A 21,003-nucleotide genomic window follows, 5' to 3' on the forward strand; every position below is an offset into this window, starting at 1 on the left:
AAATCACATTACATGCAATTCTGTATTGAGCCAAAGGTTTTCAATGGTTTACATAAGAATACTTGTCTCCTCAGGCTCTTATTAATTTTACAAGTCAATATTTCATATGATAAAAAGGTTAAAAGCTAGCTAAAGTAGCTTAAGAACAGCTTGACGAATACCAAACAGCGTATTCAAATCAATTGGCCTTGCGTTTGAGCACAACAAGAAAGTTAATTGCCTTCCCTGACTCAAAGATTGATGGTTGCTGTTCAAGTTTCTTACTGTACAAGCCTAAGAGCTCATCTAAGATTTCATCTCCAAGTTGCTGCTTGATGAGTCCCTCTGTGGCAGCTCTAACATGATATGCAATTAGTTGGGCACGTCTAGTAACATTTTCAATGTCAAGTGCTGAGATACGAGGTAAGTTTTCCATTTTCTCTGTGCTAAAACAACCATTTTTCTCTACGGCAGCTTGCAGTTCTTGAGGAGACGTGGTATAGATAGGTATATTAAAAGAATCTACTTTCTCTTCCCTAACTACTCCCTGCATAAAGAAAACACACATAGATGTCATTTCTTCCAAGGGACATATTGGAGTGTTCTATAAAACTTAGAGCAGTTGATAGTTGCTTACCTTCCTAGCCAAGTCCATGAGGTAAGATCCCAAAAGTTGATAGACCACATTTAACGAAGTCAGAGAATGAGGGGTACCATTGGGGTGGCCTGGAATGACGAGTATCATCAATCCTCCATACACAATCTCTTGTGCCCTGGCATGCAGGAAGCACTCCATGTCCTCAGCATATTGAGCTTCATAAGCCCTTACTACTTCCTCTGGGGAATTTGAGTAATCGATTTGTCCTTTGTTCCAATCAGGACTGTCTATGTCCACTACCTCTTTTGGTACTCTAGAAAGCCAATGAAGGGCATAAGAAGAGTGAACAAGGTGAATGGAAGCATTAGCAAATATGCGACCATAGAAAGAACCAGGCACACCTGCTGCATAGTATCGCCTGCTTTGAGGGAGGGATTTGAAAATCATGTTAAAATCATTTGGAGTGTGATCATTAAAGAAAACTTGAAATTCAGGGATTTGAGAATTGAAGCCTTGGCCTTGAACCTTGATACTTAAATTCTACAGCTTCAAGTATGTTTTCAACAGAAAGAAATGTATTTGGCCCCACTGAGCAACCCAAGTCTGCAATGTGAAAGGTGTTGGAGGACAGAAAGATCTCTACATCAAGCTTTTCCGCAATTGCCCTGTTTAGAAGTTCTTTGGCAGCACCCACAGCACCTTTCTGCAAAAGCAGAGTATGTGCATGTTCTTTTAGTAGAGAGGCAACATTTTCAATTTGATTTGTCTACATAACTATTTGATTTACCCAATAACTTGATTTTGGTTAAGTTAGCCATACATAAGATTGTGCTATGCATTAGTAAGTTTACAAAGTAATGATTTTCTAGAAAACAAAACAATAATTATAGCAGTCATGCTTTATGCAACTGAAAACTATGCTGTTTAAGCAGAAGAGGCAATAAATCAGTCAACTGCAAACCCATGTCAAAGTTAACTATAGAACAACCTGGTAAGCGGAGTTCTTGGCATAGCTGTTGGGGCCATCTCCAGCTTTCATGGGATATGCTTCAGACAACTTACTGGTTTTCTCTGCTGCCATCTTTCTCCCTCTCTCTCCGGGTGCTCTTCTTTCTTTTTTTGGTATTGGGGGTGGGGGATGGAGGGGAGGGTAGCTAAGTATGGCATATTGTATTGCACTCTTGTACTACATGTCACAAATAAAAGACGAGTAAGTTAAACTTAAATTGAGAAAAGTAGAAGACAACAGAAAAAGTCCATTATCATTCATTATCATCATTAGTATTATATCCATTCCTGCCGGTTTGTTGTTGTTTCTTATGTCTCATCTTATTTTATTATTTTGCATACTCTTTGACTGTTTGTGGGAGAGTGTTAAACCTCCTTTCTTGGGATGAATTAGTCAAAGCATATTTTTTTCCTTGACTAATACCATAATCCAACTGATGTGAACATTATTCTAACCTCCATAGTCCAAACTGAAATGAACATTATTATTCAATTTTCAAAACTTTCACATCTCATCCTCATACCTCAGTAATCTGTTAACTCAGTCCAATCTTCTCTGCCGGCCCTTGTTAGATCGATATTAGGTTTTCTGATTAGTGTTAGTCTAACAATAATTAGTGTATACGTCTAGATACTGCTATGGACTACATTTGTGGCAGCATTGAACTCCAAATTGAACCATAAAAGAAAACAGACTATCCGATTATAACTGGAGACAAAGGTTTTCAAACATGATTTAAACAAGAGCATTGTCTCTCAGGATAGAGTACATCTCTCCCCTGCTTATTTTAGGTGGCTTACAAATTTGTACTGCATCAACTTTTTGGTTACAAGTGGAGTCCAGCAATCCCATCACGTCCATCCCATGCCACTTGTGCTAAGACTGATGGGTGTATTGCAGCAATTTTATGTCACTTAGTCTTATAATAAAACAACTAGCATAACAATGAAGCTAAAAGAAATTGAACTATAGCTTCACGAATACCAAAACAGCATTTTCACATCAATTTGCCTTGTGTTTAAGCACAACAAGAAAGATAATTGCAGTCCCTGTTGCAAGGATGGAGGGTTGCTCTTCAAGTTTCTTAAGATACGATTCAAAGAGCTCATCTACGATTTCTTCTCCAAATTGTTGTGTGATACGTCCCTCCAAGGCAGCTCTCAGGTGAGATACAACTAGTTGGGTTACAGAGACCGTCCCATGTGTCGAGACATGAGGTAAGGTTTCCATCTTCTCTAGGCTAAAACGTCCATTTCCTTCTACAGCAGCTTCCAGTTCTTGGGGAGACATGGCATACACAGGTATGTTAAATGCATCTACTTTCTCTTCACTTAGTACTCCCTGCACAAAGGAAAAACACATAGCAGCCATAAATAAAATGTCTTGGGAAATTATACACAAAGCAAGAATTGTAATGTCAAATATGGAACATAAAATTAGCCAACTTCTTTTAAATGATCTCTATTGTGGGTCATTATTTGGCTTTGTAAAGTTACACAGATACAATTCATATGCCAACACATAACATAATAGGATTATAATGGAATAGCCATACACAATAGCAAAATGACAAACTTGTAGCAGTGGACCATTGCTCACCTTCCTAGCCATGTCCATGAGGCAAGATCCTATAAGTTGGAAGCTCACGTTTCCCACAGGATGAGAATGGGGGGTACCATTGGGGCGGCCTGGAATGAGCAGTACCATCACTCCTCCATCAGCAATCTCCTGTGCCCTGGCATTTAGAAAGCACTCCATGTCCTCAGCATGTTGAGCTTCATAAGCCCTTACTACTTCATCTGTGGAATTAGAGTAATGGATTCGTCCTTTGTTCCATGCTGGACTGTTCTTGTCCACTACCTCTTTTGGTACTCTAGAAAGCCACTGAAGGGCATAAGAAGAGTGAAAAAAGTGAATAGAAGCATTAGGAAATAGGCGACCATAGAAAGAACCAGGCACGCCCGCAGCATAGTATTGCCTGTTCTCCGGGAGGGACCCGAAGAGCATGTTAAAATCATTTTGAGTATGATCATTGAAGAATACTTGAAATTCAGGGATTTGTGAATTCAGCCCTTGGCTCTGAAACTTGAATTGCACAGCTTCAATTATGTTTTCAACTGCAAAAAATGTATTTGGCCCAACAGAGCAACCCAAATCTGCAATATGAAAAGTGTTGGAAGATAACAAGATGTCTATGTCAAGCTTTTCTGCAATTGCCTCGTTTAGAAGTTCTTTGGCAGCGTCCCCGGCTCCTCTCTACAAAAGCATAGACCTGCATGTTAACTTTATTTTAAGGTGATCTTTGCCTTGTTTATCTTTTAATTTTTTCCATCCACAGAACTATTTAATTTACCCGTTATACTTGCTTTAGGTTAAAGGAACCAAACATAAAATGCTTAAATCTTAGTAAATAATGATGTTGCAGAAATCAAAACAATAAATATCTTATTATAGCAGCCACTAATTACCCCTTCCAACCAAACTAACTAAAGAAGAACCTGCAAAGTTGAGTTTTTGGCATAGCTGTTGGGTCCATCTCCACCTGTCATTGCATATGCATATGCTTCCTCAGAGAATTTACTGGCTTCCTCTGCTGCTGCCATCTCTCTGTTTCCCTGTATGTGTGAGTGGGGTGTATGTCATGTCACGTATGTTATTCTTATAACTACAGTCGGCTGATACTACTGCACTACTTGCCACTAATCAAAAGACAAAGTAAATCAATTAAAATTAATTAATACTCAATGGAAAAGGAAAAAGACCTTTTGTTTCCTTCTCCTTGCCTCTTTTTTCACCCCGTCCTTCCTATCCACTTGTTTCTCCCCTTTCCCTCCATGCCGGCACTGAAAGATTACCTTGTGGTTGACCTTCTAAGTTATATAGATGTTAAGATGCATCTATATATGTATTATATTATTTACTGTTGGCAGATTAAAAGTTTCTACTTTCATCAAACTGATTTTCCCCTGCAGAAAACTGTTGCAGATTAAAGGGGTGTATCTTATAAGTTAGCAAGATATCGATTCTCCAATCACTTTTATGGAAATAACAACAGTAATATACAACTACACCAAGCACAGAACAGAATGTATTAGGACCCCGTTCAATTATAGCTTTATATATTGAGGGCTTTCGATATAAAAAATGATTCAATATCTGAAAATCATGCTATCCCATCCAAATTATTGTAGGAATACAAGTAACCAAAAAGTAAAGAACAAACACATCCAATAGCCAAAAGAAAATAAAACGAAAACCATTTGAGTTCAGCAGGGCCTCTCTGCATGAAGAACCTAACGAATCTAACAAAAAATAAAAGCAAAAGCAAAGAAAAAACTCAGATATTAATAAATAATAAATGTAAGAAAAGGTATAATGAAAGGGAAAGCACGAGGGACCTTGAAAACTTGCTAGTAGCTAAAAGCATTGTGCGACTGAGAGTGAAAGGGAAGTGGTAGGTAAAGAGGTATAGTAATTAAAGGAAGTAGTGGTTGATCATCAAGTTTCTTACCATACAAGTCAAAGAGCTCATCTAAAATGAGCTTTATTTTCTCACTGTTATTATACGAAGCTCAACTTATTACAAATATATAATTAACTGCGATTTTACATGCCACTTTAATCAGTCACATAACAAGATAGGAAGCTCAAGAAAGTTTAACTATAGCTTCACAAACACCAAACACACCATAAAAATCAGGTTGCCTTGCGTTTAAGCACAGCAAGAAAATTAACTGGCATCCCTGACTCTTACATGGACGGTTGCTCTTCAAATTTCTTACAGCACAAGTCAAAGAGCTCATCTAAGATTTCATCTCCGAAGTGCTGCTTGATAAGTCCCTCAACGGCAGCTCTAATGTGAGATGTAACTAGTTGGGCACCAGAGCCAGAGACAGTGCCTTGTGGCAAGATGCGAGGCAAGGTCTCCATTCTCTCTATGCTAAAGCTTCCAATTCTTGAGGAGACATGCAATATATTGGTACGTTAAATGAGTCTACTTTCTCTTCACTAACTATCCCCTGAATTAGAGAAAAACACAAACAAATATGTAGCAGCTATAAGAAATGTCTTCTGAAATTCTTAAGAACCAACAAGTGTAAAATCAAACAGCTCTGTTGTCCTATTGGGGAGGGGGTGTTTATCACAGATTTGATTATTATTTACATGACAAGTGATATGAGGATCACAATGATGAACTAGTTATATAGCAGTTTATGATCATTGCTAGCTTACCTTTATGGCCATGGCCATGTTCATGAGGCAAGATCCCTTTTAAAATGACAAACCTGTGGAAAAACAAAACACCTCCATCTTTAGAGACCAAAGCAACACACAACCTTCACGCCACACAAAACCCGCTTCATACTTCACTTTCTATTCCAATTTCTCGGAAACCAAACGGAATAGTCTTAAAGCAAAGCATAACATACGTACATACTTTCTAATATGTAACTACGAATACACATCAATGAGTGTGTCTCGATTTTAAAATAATAATCAATAAATACATTGAAACTTGAAGATTTCAGAAAATGAGAAGTGAAAGTTTTTGAAAAAAAACAAGGGAACTTACAGTGATGTTCCGTGGAGATGCCGATCAGCCTTAGCTTGATCCAGCAGAGAGAGGGAAAGTTCTGAGTGTAGGAATCGAAGAAAAACCCAAATCCAGGGAAAGCATGGCTTTTCCACTTCTTATTTAAATTTTTTTATTTTTGGGTCCTTGAGCGCTAATTGTATTCGAACCGTATAGCCGATCGGCTATACTGTTTAAATATTAAAATATATTTAAACGGTATAGTCGCGCGGCTATACAGTTTGAATATTACAACAGTATAACCGCTCGGCTATACAATTTGAATATTAAAATATATTTAAACATTATAGCCGCGCGGCTATACTATTTAAATATTCTAATATATTTAAAACGTATAGCGACTATACTATTTAAAACGTATAGCCGAGCGGCTACGCTTTAAATATTCGAATATATTTAGACAGTATAGCCGCTCGGCTATACTATTTAAATATTAGAAAATATATATTTCCTTCTATGGAGGCTGAGCCCCGAACACAACGGTAGCACCTTATATGACTCGTATGAGCTCCGAGCTGTGACTCACCAACTTAACAAAGCCATTCATGCTTCCATTCACCCCTCTACACACAAGGCTCGAGTTTCATTTCGAAACAAAGTGTCGAGGACACACCCAAGAGAATTATGTGCCCGCAGCAGTCTTGTATGGCCACCACCGGCGACGAAAAGCCAAGCACAAGGCCTCCAGGGGCAGCTTCTATGGGGTTTGTGACAAGACAAGGGCATGAAGGAAAGTGAAGCAAGGATTTCTCAAGAACAAGCCAAGGAATGACTGATTTCAAGTCCTCTCCCCTCCCCAACTTGTCTGCAGTTTGATCAACTATGTATAGCATAATTAAGCATAGTATTCTGTTCTAGTCTGCCATCAAAACTGAGCGGAGCATGTAATTTCATAGCCAACTGCAACTGCAAGCATTGTAATATATGATTTCCTCAATCCAAACGTCCTTATAAATCAAAGCTGCAAAATGCAAAAACAATGCATGGGTCTTAGTCCGTTTTGGACAAAACTGTGTCAAGTTCCCTTTCCATTTATGTTGAACAAGGTTCATTTACAACCATGCTCCAACTAAAAGTATCCTATTAAAACCACACACACAAAAAAAGAAAAAAAGATTCATGTGGTAATATGGTGGTTTACAACAACATGTCAACATTTCTGAAAGAAAAAAAAGGAAGATACAATCAAAACTTTGATTACTAATCCAAGCAGCAAGCAGCAAGAGGAAACTTCTAAGTGAGCCTCAGCGCCATTTCTTGAAGAAGAGCTCGCTTCTGCACAACACTTAGGTCGGCGCTTTCTTGGACCAAATTTCTTACTCTCGTTAGTTTTAATTGAGGGGATCCATAATTTTCAATTGGGTAGCTCTATACATAAAATGATTGTATATCTTTGTGAATAGTGATTTTCAAGAACTCAGAACAACAAATATATGATTATAGCACTCACTATTTACCAATGCTAAAGGGTTAAAGGGAAAAAAGAAAAGAGATGGACAAAATGGTGGCTTAGTTAGTCAGTATAAAAAATGATTCAGTATCTGAAATCATTTTTTCAATATAACAAATGACTCAGTAACCAAAAGGTAAAGAACAAACACACTGTTATTATAAGAAGCTCAATTTATTACAAATACATAATTAACTGCGATTTTACATGCCACTTTAATCAGTCACGTAACAAGATAGGAAGCTCAAGAAACTTTAACTCTATAGCTTCACAAACACCAAACACACCACAACAATCAGGTTGCCTTGCGTTCAAGTACAACAAGAAAAATAACCAGCATCCCTGACTCATACATGGAGGGTTGCTCTTCAAATTTCTTGCGGCACAAGTCAAAGAGCTCATCTAAGATTTCATCTCCAAAGTGCTGCTTGATGAGTCCCTCAACGGCAGCTCTAATGTGAGATGTAACTAGTTGGGCACCAGAGCCAGAGACAGTGCCTTGTGGAAAGATGCGAGGCAAGGTCTCCATTCTCTCTATGCTAAAGCATCCATTTCGTTCTACAGCAGCTTCCAATTCTTGAGGAGACATGTAATATATTGGTACGTTAAACGAATCTACTTTCTCTTCACTATCCCTCCCCTGAATTAGAGAAAAACAAGCACATATATGTAGCAGCTATAAGAAATGTCTTCTGAAATTCTAAAGAAGCAACACGGTAAAATCAAAACAGCTCTGTTGTTCTAGGGTGATAATGCTAGTATTCAATATTAAAGAGATCTCTTCTTCTTTCTTTTTTTTTTAACCCCGCGCCGGGGGGGGGGGATGGTGACAAGACATAGTAGGATCACAATGATGAACTATTTATATAGAAAACTGGTACTGTATCAAACTTAGAGCAGTTTATGATCATTGCTAGCTTACTTTCTGGCCATGTCCATGAGGCAAGATCCTAGTACTTCATGGGATCCCCTTGCCTCAGTATAAGAATGAGAGGCTCCATGAGGGAGGCCAGGAACGATAAGTAGCATCAATCCTCCACACACAATCTCTTGTGCCCTGGCATGCAGGAAGCACTCCATGTCCTCACCATGTTGAGCTTCAAAAGCCTTTACTACTTCCTCTCTGGAATTTAGGTAATGGATTCATCCTTTATTCCATGCTGAAGAGTTTTTATCCGCTACCCCTTTTGGTGCTCTAGAAAGCCAATGAAGGCAAAAAGAAGCGTGAAAAAAGTGAATAGAGGCTTTAGGAAATAGGCGGCCGTAGAAAGAACCGGGGACACCCGCAGCATAGTATCGCCTGTTTTGAGGGAGGGATTTGAAGAGCATGTTAAAATCATTTGGCGTATGATCGTTGAAGAAAACTTGAAATTCAGATATCTGAGAATTCAATCTCTGGCTTTGAGATTTGAGTTCCACAGCTTCGAGTATACCGCAAAAAATGTATTGGGCCCAACAGAGCAACCCAAATCTGCAATGTGAAAGGTGTTGGAAGATAAAAAGATTTCTATGTCAAGCTTTTCTGCAATTTCCTTGTGTAGAAGTTCTTTGGCAATGTCAACGATTCCTCTCTGCAAAATAAGAGATTGTACATGTTACTTTTAATTGAGGGGATGAGGATCCAAATTTTTTATTTTTTATTTTTTATGAGAGGTCCATAATTTTCAATTAAGTGGAGTTCTTGGAGTTCTTGGATATACTCCACTTTTCATTGGATGTGCTTTAAATTTACTGCTTTCCTCTGCTGGAGCCATCTCTCTGTTTCTCTCTGTTTTTTTGGGGGTCAGGAGTATGGCCGTCACAGATTGTGGTCATTATTATTATATACATTCTACTGCTTCTGGGTACTATAACTATTACTAGACAAACAACGTAAAAAAAAAATAACTAAATTAATTACGAGAAGGAAAAACCAATGAAAATAGTGAGCTGTGCAAGGCAAACTTGTTGTCCTTATTCATTGATCTGTTTCTTTTTAAGGACAAGAACAGAGGTCCACTCGATTACTTGAATGTGAAAAGCAAGCAATGTGTATACGATCCATTTGAGCAGTCCAGTTGGTAGTATTTCTTGAAGACAAGTTGAAATTCAGCCGTCATTTGGTTCCATATGAAAATAAATGTTTTACAGAGCTAAAATTTTAGCCTGAATTAACATTTAACCCTATGACATAAAATGAGGATAAAATGCACACGCAAATTGAAAGAGTCGAATTCATCTCCCATTCCCTGCACTGCACCGAACCGATTGCATCCATGCTTCATGGAATGTACTCGAACTTATAAGGTCATTTCCAACCCAAGGACTTAAACCCAAAATATTGTCAAAATCCTCTCCCAACCCAAGAAAATAAAAGACCCAAAATTTGGAAAAACCCAAATTTAGACCTAAATATGGGTCCAAGTATTGCCTGGACCCAACACTATTCAATAGAGCTCACTACACCTAAAACAGCCCCATGTGCACAGAATCTGACGTGGGCCCCAACTGACCTGATGTGATGTTTAAGTTTGTTTGCTTGTCCCGCCACTTGTCAAGCTGCTGTTGAAATTGATGTTTGGTGTTTTTATTTTTATTTTATATATATATATATATATATATTATAAATGTAACTTAAATCAATTATCTAGATTAAATCTAAACTATTTTAATGGTTAAAAAAAAAAATCCAACGGCTAAAACTTAAATCCAATAGTCAAAACAATATTTTAAATCAATCTAGGTCAAATTATATTTGTGGAATTTCAAATTTTTTAGGTCAATTCAAAAAATTTAATTATGAAGTTATTTAAAAAGATTGAATGAAGAAAAGTTATCCATTAAAAAAAAAATTAGACTTAAACCATTTTTAAACAACTTAATAAAGTTGTGGACTTAAAATTTGAGTCCAGATAGTTGGAAAAAAAACAATTTGAGTCCGGACAAAACCCAAATAGCTACTTTTTGGAGGAGGAAAATTTGAGTTTAGCCCCTCATGGGTCGAAGAAGGCCTAAGGGGCTGCACATTCTCACTTTTTACTCCAAATTAACAAACACAGCTTAAATACACCTATAGCAAATGGTAATTGCGTAAATTGTCTAGGCTGTATTTTCGTAATGCCTGCACACCGAATTCATTTCAATCGTACTGATATAGAATCTTTAGTGAGTTGGTACAAAAGTTTCTCAAGAACAAAATATATATGTTACGCCCATCATGACAACCATTAATGAAAGACTGATCAACGACTGGTCAGACTTTGAATCATGTAATAACCAAACAATGGGTGAATCAAATCAAGCCTACCTTACACCCATACAAATGAAAAATGCCCACCGTACCCGGCAAAAGCTCACTCCAGAGTACGTGGCCACCAGCAACAGTATATTCCATCATAAACCTACCAACTATATTAACCCGATACCAGAATCGATACACTTTGAGTGAGTAGGAAAGATCCTGAGCTGACTTGGAACCATCATGCCACCAGTCCTACTGACCCAGCTCTGCCCGTCAAGAAACAATAGGTTACGGTGGGATCACAAAATTCAGAAGAAAGCGAACAAAAACATCTTTTTTCAACACGTAATAAAACTTAGAATGCTTTGAAGCCATCTAGTATTTAAATTATATCCAAAAGGGCTTACCCTCAAGATCAAAATTGTTTAAGAACTTAATTTGAGGGAGTAAGTTGATGGAGGGTCAATTACTTTTCCCACTGCAATAGTTTTTCCTGCAGAACATACATAGAAATATACATAGAAATCAAATTTACAACCACACACCAAAAACATGCTCGATGGATCAAGAAGGTAAGGATTTAGCACCTTCAGTACGAAGAGTAAACCTTCCAAGTTGTGGAAAATCTGAGAACTTCTCAACGCATATCAAATTATTCACCTGTGGCAGCACCAGGTGCACAATTGTATCAAAGCAAACAAAATGAAACAAAGATTTAAAAACTGATTTGCTCTACTTTATTATGTTTAAAATTTACTCTCTTTTTTGTGGTTTTTTGTTGTTGTTGTTGGGGGGATAAGACCAGGAAGACAGAAACCATGAGCCTTGCTCGGGTCGTGAAGAGTCTAATGTAGGGCAATTTATCTGCTGGAATACATATAGGAGAACAATGAAGAAAGACAACCGCCAATCTGCCAAACCCCAGAAGAAACTAGTTGCAATTTGGGGATAATACACTACTTCACAAAGAAATTATGACCAGTAAAATGCAGGTTTAAAATATTTAAAAGGACACAGCCTTCTATTAGGCAAATAATTGAAACTGTTATGACACAAACCTGAATCTTGCACACAACAACAGCGCCATTCTTGACAAAACGAATATGCTTTTTCATAGGTTTCTTCGTCTTTGGATCCATTTGACTTATGAGCTCAATAATCTCACATTCTTCAACAATTGAGTGAATATGCAGGACAGCTTTGTAGCCAGCCGTCAAGATTGCCTAAACAGAAGTATATTGAGGGCTTTAGATACATCCACATGTTCACCAATCAAGATCATAAATAAATTATAAATTAAAAAGAGGAAAATAAGATGCTGGTCAGCTTTATTGGGGGGGGGGGGGGGGAGAGAGAGAGAGAGAGAGAGAGAGAGGGAGAGAATCTTCATACATTGTCCAGCAACTCAAGAATCTGCAACTGGGCAAAAAAATCTGTAACCGCTGGTATTGGATTTGCTGCATTAAAATAAGAAGCAAACTTAGAGCAAAAGATAAATTATTAAACAAATATAGTAAAAACGTAGGACAGTATAAAGGTAACAAAAAAATTGGCATATCAACAGATATATTGCAGTCCAAAACTAAATGAAACAAAAGGAGGTCAAAATGGAGGGAGGGAAAGAAGAGAGGGAGAGTTTCAATTAACTATTAAGTTTAAAATGATATTATTAACCAGGGCCAGTTTGATAATGCTTTTTTCTTTTTGTTTTCTGTTCTCTCAATTACAAAATAGAGAAGGAAAATAAATAATAAAAACCGATTCTAAGAAATAAAAGCTAACCAAAAACAGTTTCAATAATCCTATTTATCCTCACTTCTCTCATTTATCATCTTTTGCCCATCACCATTTTTCTTACTTCTCTTCACTTAAATAAACATATAAAAACAACAAACCTTATGCTTCAAACCTTCAAGGGAAAACAACGAACATGCAACAATAATGCATATTTTTATTTCAAGAAATAAAGTACAATACTACTAATGTACAAGGATAGCAAGTCTTTAAGAATGGACAAATGTCATTAAAGGGAACTTACCAACACTGGCCAAGACAAAACCTGACAATATATCCTCTTCCTCAATGCCCGATAATCTAACCCGTAGATTTTCACCAGGTCCCGCACGTTTGACCCTATCTTCATCAATGAATATAGCAACAACTTTCACCGGAACCTGCAAACCAATGTTTTCAATTGTAATTCTTAATACACAGTATTATAAAAGGGAAATTATAAGGAGGAAAAGAAAAACAAATAGAATATTAAAAGGAACGGGGCAGAACCTTATTTGGCATGACAAACAACGAATCCCCCTCTCGCACCGAACCAGATTCCACTTTGCCCATAACAACAGTTCCCATGTCCTTGAATTTGTCTATGATAGGCATCCTACAGATGGAATTTGAAAGATCAAAGAAAAAACATTAGCCATAAATCAGCAATTTTGTTCTTCTCTGTCAATTTACTAACGCACCCATGGAGCTACTGATCCCACATCATACTCCACCCTCCCTATCTTTTTATAACAGTGCCAGTGATCCAAATTCCATTGCCAAACAATTACTTTGACAATGTTAAGCAACTAGACTAAACGCCACTCATCACAGTAAAAACAAATTATATAAAAGCAGCTTTATCACGGTATTATAAGGGGAGAATAAATTTCAAATAGCAAATACCTCCTCAATAAGTAAAACATTCATATGTACATCAATCGGACAGTGAAGCAAACCACAAAAAAAAAGAAAAAAAGATAAACACAAATACAGATGCTTACTTAAGGTATTCAAAGGTTATAAGGAGGGTTCTGAAAGTCAGTGGATTAAAGATTCTTAAATAAGCTAACAAAAACGTAAACACTTGTCATTGGACACTTCCTCTACGCTGAGAAAAAACAAGAAAAAAAGGGACGAAACATAAAAAGGCAATATTAATTAACCATGTACCTGAATGGACCTTTGGGATCCCGCAGAGGAATCTCAATGGCATCAAGGGCTTCAAACAGGCAAGGACCATCCCACCACGAACATACTGTTTTATCCACTCTGTTTTTTATGTTTGTACCAACCAGACCAGATATAGGTAGGAATTGGACATCTGTACAGGCAAAGCACAAAATAATGACATCATAAGTCAATACACCATGATAATACAAAGCAATATCTTCCGGAAAAAACGAAAGCAATCAAAATAGAACTAAGAAGAAATCCACTGATGTAACATTCAATTACCATCAAGTAAATGGTTAACCACACACTCAAAACAATTAGAGGGAGGGAGGGAGAGGAGGGGGGTAGGGACTCTGTCTGGAAAAGCAGAAAAAGATTCAGTAGTCAACAAAAGCTACAGCCACACTTAGCTGCAGACTCTGGGTGGCTTCAACATCGCCTATCCCATTGATGATCAGGGGTATACCATTACAAGCATGTAAATTCCATCTCTTATTTAGATAAATGGGGCATACCATTACAAGGCATGTAAATTCCATCTCTTATTTAGATAAATGGGGTATAATTGTGTATTCAATTATCACATGGAATTGCCAATACTCCAACTAAAGTAAGAATGCTAGCTATCAGGCATCCAAGATGGTTAGAAAGTAGGAAGGACAAGGGAAAGGAGAAGTAAGTATAAGAGGTGGAGAGGATAAGGAAAGGAATACAAACAATGTTTCTATTTTCTTCTTCAGTAAAAGGACATAATAAGCACAAACAAGTAGAGAGAAATAAAATCGCGATCTACTAAAACCCAATTTATGTCCTGACTTGATGACAAATATTTGCATTGAAAAAGTAAGGTTTCGCTTATTTTCTCCTCTAATCTCTTCAATTTGGGGGGACCTTTTGCAGGCCCAACAATTTACCAATCCCTCCATTATTGTTCAATTCCCCCTCATCACTCCCATCAAACAAGGGAAACGATAGGGTAACTATAGCTTGGGAAAAGTAAATTGCCTAAACCTATTCCGCTTGTAATAACATTAGAACTTAAATTAGAAATCCAGCATAATTAGCAAGTCGGTGGAATAGACCCAGCCTAAAAGAAAATATAGAAATAAGATATCACTTCCTAAATCCCAAAACCACAAAAGTTTGCCAAAAAAAATAATCCTTGCATACCTTTTTTCACGTTGTAGCCTGATGTTTTAAGGAATGGCACCATCTTTGACCCAATTTCATCGTATCTGGTGAAATTAACAGCATAAGATATCACTAATCCCATTAGGGCAGGGGGACACACAAGAGAGGAATGGTAGAGTACCTTTCTTTTGCCCAATTCACGGTAGGATCATCCATTTTATTTACAACAACAAGCAGTTTGGACACACCCAAAGTTTTAGCAAGCTGAACGTGCTCACGGGTCTGTCCACCCCTCTCATACCCAGTTTCAAATTCTCCTTTCCGAGCAGAAATAACCTAAACATAGAGAGGAGAAAGATATTTAAATACACAAAGTTTACATATGTAGGATCGATGCAGTGATTATACGTCACGTATATAACTCACCAGTACTCCTACATCAGCTTGAGATGCACCACTGATCATATTTGGAACATAACTTTTGTGGCCCTGATAACAAACATGCACTACTCAGGATCATTCTTCCAACAAAGTAAGCTAAACCATACTAATGATGACAAATATAATTAAACCAAGCAAAACAGATTTCAAAAACTAAAAAACGGGGCAGATAGCTAGATAGACTGTAATCATTCTTCATTAGTACAGTATCCCACTTATCAAAATACTAAAAGATCGAGCAAAACCACTTGCATAACTCAGATGCATACTCAGTCCTCTACATGTCACACAGTGTTTGGAAAACAATCTTGTTTCTGGATACTGAACCATTCACCTTATCCTGGGGTCACTCAACCATATTAAATGTAACCACTCGGTTCCTATGCCAGCTTAGTATGCAACCAGACATTTATCCTCTTTCATACTTTTCCCATTCTGTTGTGTGATGTAAATTTGACCAACAAGAAAACAGATACAAAGTCTTGTTTTGAAAACAAAATTCACTCACAGGTGCATCCAAAATCGTAAATCTTGATGACTCTGTTTCAAAATGTGCTCGTCCAACTTCAACTGTTTTACCCTGCAACGAGATTTCCAACAATAAATAATTACAGCGATAACAGGCTGTTCCTTTGACAAAACTAGGTGTTGTAAGCACCATCAGTTAGCATTTAACAACGACCTAAGAAGATGACAATTACATTGCAGCAACTTTGTAACTGAATCATTCAAATCATACCTTAACCCTCTCTTCTTCATTGGTATCCATAATATAGGCCATATACCTAGCAGATATGACACAACCATAGTCAATGAAGCATGAACATAAAAAGAAATTGCAAGCTGCATATGTAATGGTCCATTAATGCTTTAGATGATATGTTAATGCAGTTTTGAATTTAAAAAAAAATTGTCTTTTGACATCACAGTGAGAAAACAAAGAAAAAGGAACAGGAGAGAGCAATATCAGATGCCACCAAATATATGTACTAATATTGAGAATAGCTATCAGACCTCACTAGACATGTGAAATTGTTTACTAGTTATTTGCATGTCTAAGATAAAAATATCAAAAGATACTGGCCTTTCAAGGGGATAAGGATCTTGGTCACAAGGTGCTAAGGTTGCTATCTTGTACTGACTTCTGTAATAATCAAGAAAGCTGAAGCCCAGACTCTTAACATATGATTTCAAAAGTAAAAAGCCGTCATCCTACTTCCTTGTCGAAGTCTACTTCAACACTCATTCCCAATTCCACTCCTATATTACACCTTTTAAGCAGTGCCACTCATAAAATTCTATTATCTTCATTTATGAATACTTTAAAAGCTTACAAGAAAATAGAAAGCCAATTTTCCCAATGCATGTTCTTACAGAATGAGTTCACAATAAGATAGCACTATGATATGCTCACCAGCTTTCCCTACTTTTTTCCTTTGCTTCTTTTTCATATTTTTGGATTGTACGGTCATCAACCTGACCACTAAGGAAAAGTATTTGGCCTCCAGTTGTGGACTTTCCAGCATCTGCAACCAATACAAGACACGTTATTACTATACATCGACATACCAAGTAAGCAATAGGGCCAAAACAATGGCATATGAATTACTCTATTTGAAAACTAATGCATGCAAACATTCAAATGCATTCAAGACCTGCAGCCTTTCACAACACCAAATGAGACAAGTACAATGTAATAGACAGAATTACAACAATATAAATATATTTTTGGAATAAATTGATCTGTCATAGGTTATACGTCAATTATTGGCATGATAAGAAAGCCAGGTCATTCAAGACGAGCCAAATGTTAGTGGAAGTTTCATTGCTTGCTTTATTTTGCTGCTTCAAGAAAAGAGAAGCCCTTTAGAAAGTACAGAGCACAGTTCAGGTGATAAAGTACTTGTTAGTCCTGTGGCCTTCATGTGTTACTACCTTGTAATTTCTGGGAAACTAACAGATGGGAGATGCAGCTGGCAGCACCCATTGAAGACATATAAAAGTTATGAAAAATGAATGAAGTCACAGTGTCCATATTACCGGGATATGCATGATCACTTAGGACCCTATGGAGTGTGAGTGTGTGTGAGAACATTAGTGGCTAGTGGTATGCATAAAGTTCTAAGACAAGCAACTAGGACAGCAATCTAAAGCCAGAAATACTAAATTAAGCAACCTTGTGAGTAAAATAAACTTACCGACGTGGCCAATGAAAACAACATTCAAGTGCCTCTTCTTATCTAGTTCCATCTCATCATGTTCTTCTTCTGGATCCACATTTATCTTCTCCTTCCCTGCATATTCAAGCCAAAAATTGACATCCAAGAAGAATATATAATTGAATTTGATAAGAAAGCTGATGGGTGATGCACTACAAAACAAAACAAATATGCGCATAATTACAGAAAAAAATTTAATACGGACTGAAAGAAGCTTCCAAGCTACCTTTCTGCTCAACCACCTCTGGCTTAACTGAATGTGGATGAACCTCTTCCTTGGAATCTGAAATTGTTCCAATATTTGAAAAAAAAAAAAAAAAGAATAATGAATCTTCAATGTATATCTCCCATCAAACATAAGATTAGTGAAACTCTCCCATTAAGCTTTAATATCCTATTTCTCCTATAAAAAAAATATTAAAACTTAGAGGTGGAATAACATTTAGCAATTCTATCCCTGGAAACTTAGGTCTGCCTAAATAGTTAATTTCACCAAACAAGTTGCCATTCATAAATAAACAGTAAGGTAGGTAGTCATTGATTTATGATTGGCCAATTATATGTAAAATGAAGATAAGAAATTTATTACAATCATTTGTAACTAGATTAGCACCATAATTCTTTGTTCTCTTCATACAAGCATCCTAATCTGGCAAGCATAACTAGATTTCAAAGTATCACCCATCACAAATAGTAACCGTTAGCAGTTAATACTAAGCATATAACAGGTTAATAAAGCACAAGCACACTGTGCCCTCTCAAACAACTTCTCCTTAACAAAACAATGACATATTAAAGTATTCGATGATACTACCAACCTTCCTCCATTTTATTGGAATTCTCAACTTCCGGCTGTGCAGCTTCTGGATTAACAACTCCATTATCTTCTGCTAATATATACACAAAGCATTAATACAAAACTCAAATTTTACCATAGAACAATTATCTGTCTGAACCATAATAACTAAATTCACATGTCTTTTCAGAAATACCTGCCGAATCAAGCTGTAACGATCGGATTTCCTCCTCAATATCTACCATTTACAGAAAATTGAATAAGTAATTAGAACTATATCTCAATTTTCACCACAACCTCAAATAAACGCCTACTAACCAGAGCAAATAGGGAAAACTATTATATAATTTACAAGCGAAATTATTATAGTTATGCGCTAAACTTTATTCTGAACTCTATTGCTCAGTTTCCCAGAAACAACGAGAATTCAAATAGATTAAAAGAATTTATTTCTTGATATCAGCGTTGAACTGAGGGAGGCCAATCAATCCTAAAATTTAATCAAATACCACAAAAAAAGATCAATTTGAACAAAAAAAACTGAAACACAAAAAAAAAAAAAGGGGAAACCCTGACAAAGTAGAATAAACGCAAGGAAGATTCAGACCATAACTCATAAAATCATCTAATAATAGCCTATAACCCAGTGGATCTACCCGAGTTTGATCAAGGGAAATTAAAATCTTCGAAAATTAAAAATTAGAGAGGTGGAGACAAATTTAAAAGGAAAAGGAAAGCAAGATTGTTATGCACAAGTAATTAGATAAAGAAATAAAGAAATATTTATATGAGACTGAAGGTGACGTACCCATGGCTAGAGTTCTCCGAGATTCTGTACTGCCCGCTAGGGTTTTTATGAGAGCGAAAATGAATGGAGTGATAAAATGGACACTAGTTTTGCGTTCTGGAATCTACTATTAGCGTAGAGATGTTGGTGTGCTATTTTATATGTGATAGTTTTTTATTTCACTATCTTTCTATTCCACCGTCCTGGCCTAAGGTTGGGCTCCGGTTCGGCGCTCTATCAACCCGGTTCATTATTTACTTGTACAAAATTACCAATTGTGTAGTACTAGGGCTTTTGATGTAATGCTTTTTATCATGCTGGTGGGTATGAAGAATCGAATTTTTTCTCTTGGAGGATACAAAATTTGTATTTGATGTTATATATATATATGAATACAATTGTTTTAAAGAAAATGCACCCATAAGTGTCATCATTCCATACTTGTCCAAAATTACAAATCAGTAGACATGAGTTTAGTAAGTTGATTAAAGCAATTGTGCTCCCAACTCTGTGCCGAGTTTATATCCTTTTTCCCATAGTTTAAAAAATTAGGACTTTACATGGTGGGTTTAGTGACAAAATATTTTGCTATTGGGACTAGAAACCTCTTCATCTCTCAAGCACACCGTGGTCCATTAGAATCCAAGATGGAAGATGGATGGCTAGGCTTTGATCCAATATCTTTTTATTATTGGTCTGATCTTGGATTGGAACTGAAGCCCAGAAATATGAATAAGAACATATTTCAATCTGTATAAAATATGGGCCTGGCCTGGCTTGTTTTTCTATAGCTTGCGTAGCCCAGTCCATTGGTATAATATATTGGACTCTGGTTTGTCCACTCCTAACTTCACCGCACCCAGCCCAGTATTAATATATAAAATCATTTTGAACAAAAGTAGAATAAAAAAGGCGAAAGAAGACAAGAAGAAAGCAATAAAAGCTAAAGACAGGCAGGGTAAACATGTTCCAGGACAGTGAGATCTAGCCCTGGATTTGGTGGTTATACTATTATACATTCGCACCAGCCTGCCTTCTTTGCGCATCACCATCTGCCTATCAACCACCGTCCATCCAATTAACAAGCTCAGATATTAGCCTACGTGGCAGAATCGAATGATGGAAAGAGCGTCTTATTACAAAAATAGTCGAAAGTGCGCGAGTTAGCAAGGCAGTGGGGGCAGACAGGAGCGAGGAACACGCGTCAGAGATAACGTGGGCACGCTGCAGCTGGTCCCACCAGGCTGAGCTGTATTGTCACATCGACGTCCCTTTTGTCTCATCAAAAAGGAAATCTTAATTCAACAACTACCACTCATTTCACCACAGACTTTTTTGTCTTTCTCCCTACGTCGCTGCCACGTGTCGGTAGCACTCGCCGAACTCTTCATTCAAATCAAAACTTGGATTGCTTTTAACGGTAAGTCGAATTTGTTAGGATTGGTCTCTCTCTCAACTTCTCACCTCACGAGATGTTTTAACAGAAAGAAAGCAAGCATGTGAGCTGTGGCGCTAACTGGTGCAAGCAGATGAGGAAACGATAAATTGGGGTTAGGGCTTGGAGACTGTAGAGCGGGGGAAACAAGGCAGGCAGGCAGGCACGTGATGAGTTTTAATATCGCGCAGCGGGGGAATCTTAGAAGCCGGTTCCCTAGACCTGGTTGATAGAAACAGGCTTTGCCGACCTATCCCACCATTATTTTATTTTTTTTATCCAGAAGCATTATAAAAAGTTGCACCTCAAGTTTCAATCTTATAACCAAAGGTCATCATGGTGGGTTTCAACTTTGAAGGGTCAATTATTTAGGGGGAGAAAATGGTTGAATGGTT

The 21,003-nt window shown here is 37.2% G+C and overlaps 2 protein-coding genes and 2 pseudogenes across 8 annotated transcripts; all 4 read right to left on the reverse strand.

Moving 5' to 3' along the window:
• Window positions 1–19: 19 nt before the first annotated feature.
• LOC103338819 (loganic acid O-methyltransferase-like) lies at window positions 20–1,658 on the reverse strand (annotated as a pseudogene).
• A 600-nt stretch (window positions 1,659–2,258) lies between these two features.
• Window positions 2,259–6,316, reverse strand: LOC103338818 (loganic acid O-methyltransferase-like). Of its 4 annotated transcripts, none has more exons than XM_089041735.1 (7): window positions 6,160–6,316; window positions 5,820–5,872; window positions 5,341–5,605; window positions 4,349–4,441; window positions 4,085–4,201; window positions 3,186–3,842; window positions 2,259–2,927 (listed from the first exon to the last, which is right to left on the reverse strand). In XM_089041735.1, the coding sequence occupies exons 5-7, from the start codon at window positions 4,187–4,189 to the stop codon at window positions 2,589–2,591; spliced, it is 1,101 nt and encodes a 366-aa protein (XP_088897861.1). In that variant the 5' UTR covers window positions 4,190–4,201; window positions 4,349–4,441; window positions 5,341–5,605; window positions 5,820–5,872; window positions 6,160–6,316; the 3' UTR covers window positions 2,259–2,588. The 4 variants fall into 4 exon arrangements, with proteins under 4 accessions (XP_088897861.1, XP_088897860.1, XP_088897859.1 ...); XM_089041734.1 differs by having other exon boundaries at window positions 4,349–4,552; XM_089041733.1 differs by having other exon boundaries at window positions 4,349–5,605.
• Window positions 6,317–7,925: 1,609 nt separating this feature from the next.
• LOC148915447 (putative S-adenosylmethionine-dependent methyltransferase At5g38100 pseudogene) lies at window positions 7,926–9,080 on the reverse strand (annotated as a pseudogene).
• A 1,662-nt stretch (window positions 9,081–10,742) lies between these two features.
• On the reverse strand, window positions 10,743–19,264 carry LOC103338729 (Translation elongation factor EF1A/initiation factor IF2gamma family protein). 4 transcript variants are annotated; one of them, XM_089041740.1, is made up of 19 exons: window positions 19,195–19,264; window positions 18,583–18,624; window positions 18,409–18,477; window positions 17,817–17,873; window positions 17,570–17,665; window positions 16,786–16,897; window positions 16,111–16,156; window positions 15,880–15,951; window positions 15,357–15,419; window positions 15,112–15,266; window positions 14,970–15,034; window positions 13,797–13,947; window positions 13,134–13,239; window positions 12,889–13,024; window positions 12,243–12,307; window positions 11,909–12,073; window positions 11,438–11,510; window positions 11,258–11,343; window positions 10,743–11,116 (listed from the first exon to the last, which is right to left on the reverse strand). In XM_089041740.1, the coding sequence occupies exons 1-18, from the start codon at window positions 19,196–19,198 to the stop codon at window positions 11,276–11,278; spliced, it is 1,545 nt and encodes a 514-aa protein (XP_088897866.1). In that variant the 5' UTR covers window positions 19,199–19,264; the 3' UTR covers window positions 10,743–11,116; window positions 11,258–11,275. The 4 variants fall into 4 exon arrangements, with proteins under 4 accessions (XP_088897866.1, XP_088897865.1, XP_088897864.1 ...); XM_089041739.1 differs by having other exon boundaries at window positions 18,409–18,480; XM_089041738.1 differs by lacking the exon at window positions 19,195–19,264 and having other exon boundaries at window positions 18,583–18,646.
• Between the last annotated feature and the right edge of the window lie 1,739 nt (window positions 19,265–21,003).

This window comes from Prunus mume, linkage group LG7 (assembly GCF_029339155.1).
Source record: "Prunus mume cultivar Tortuosa linkage group LG7, ASM2933915v1, whole genome shotgun sequence".
Taxonomy (NCBI): Eukaryota; Viridiplantae; Streptophyta; class Magnoliopsida; order Rosales; family Rosaceae; genus Prunus; species Prunus mume.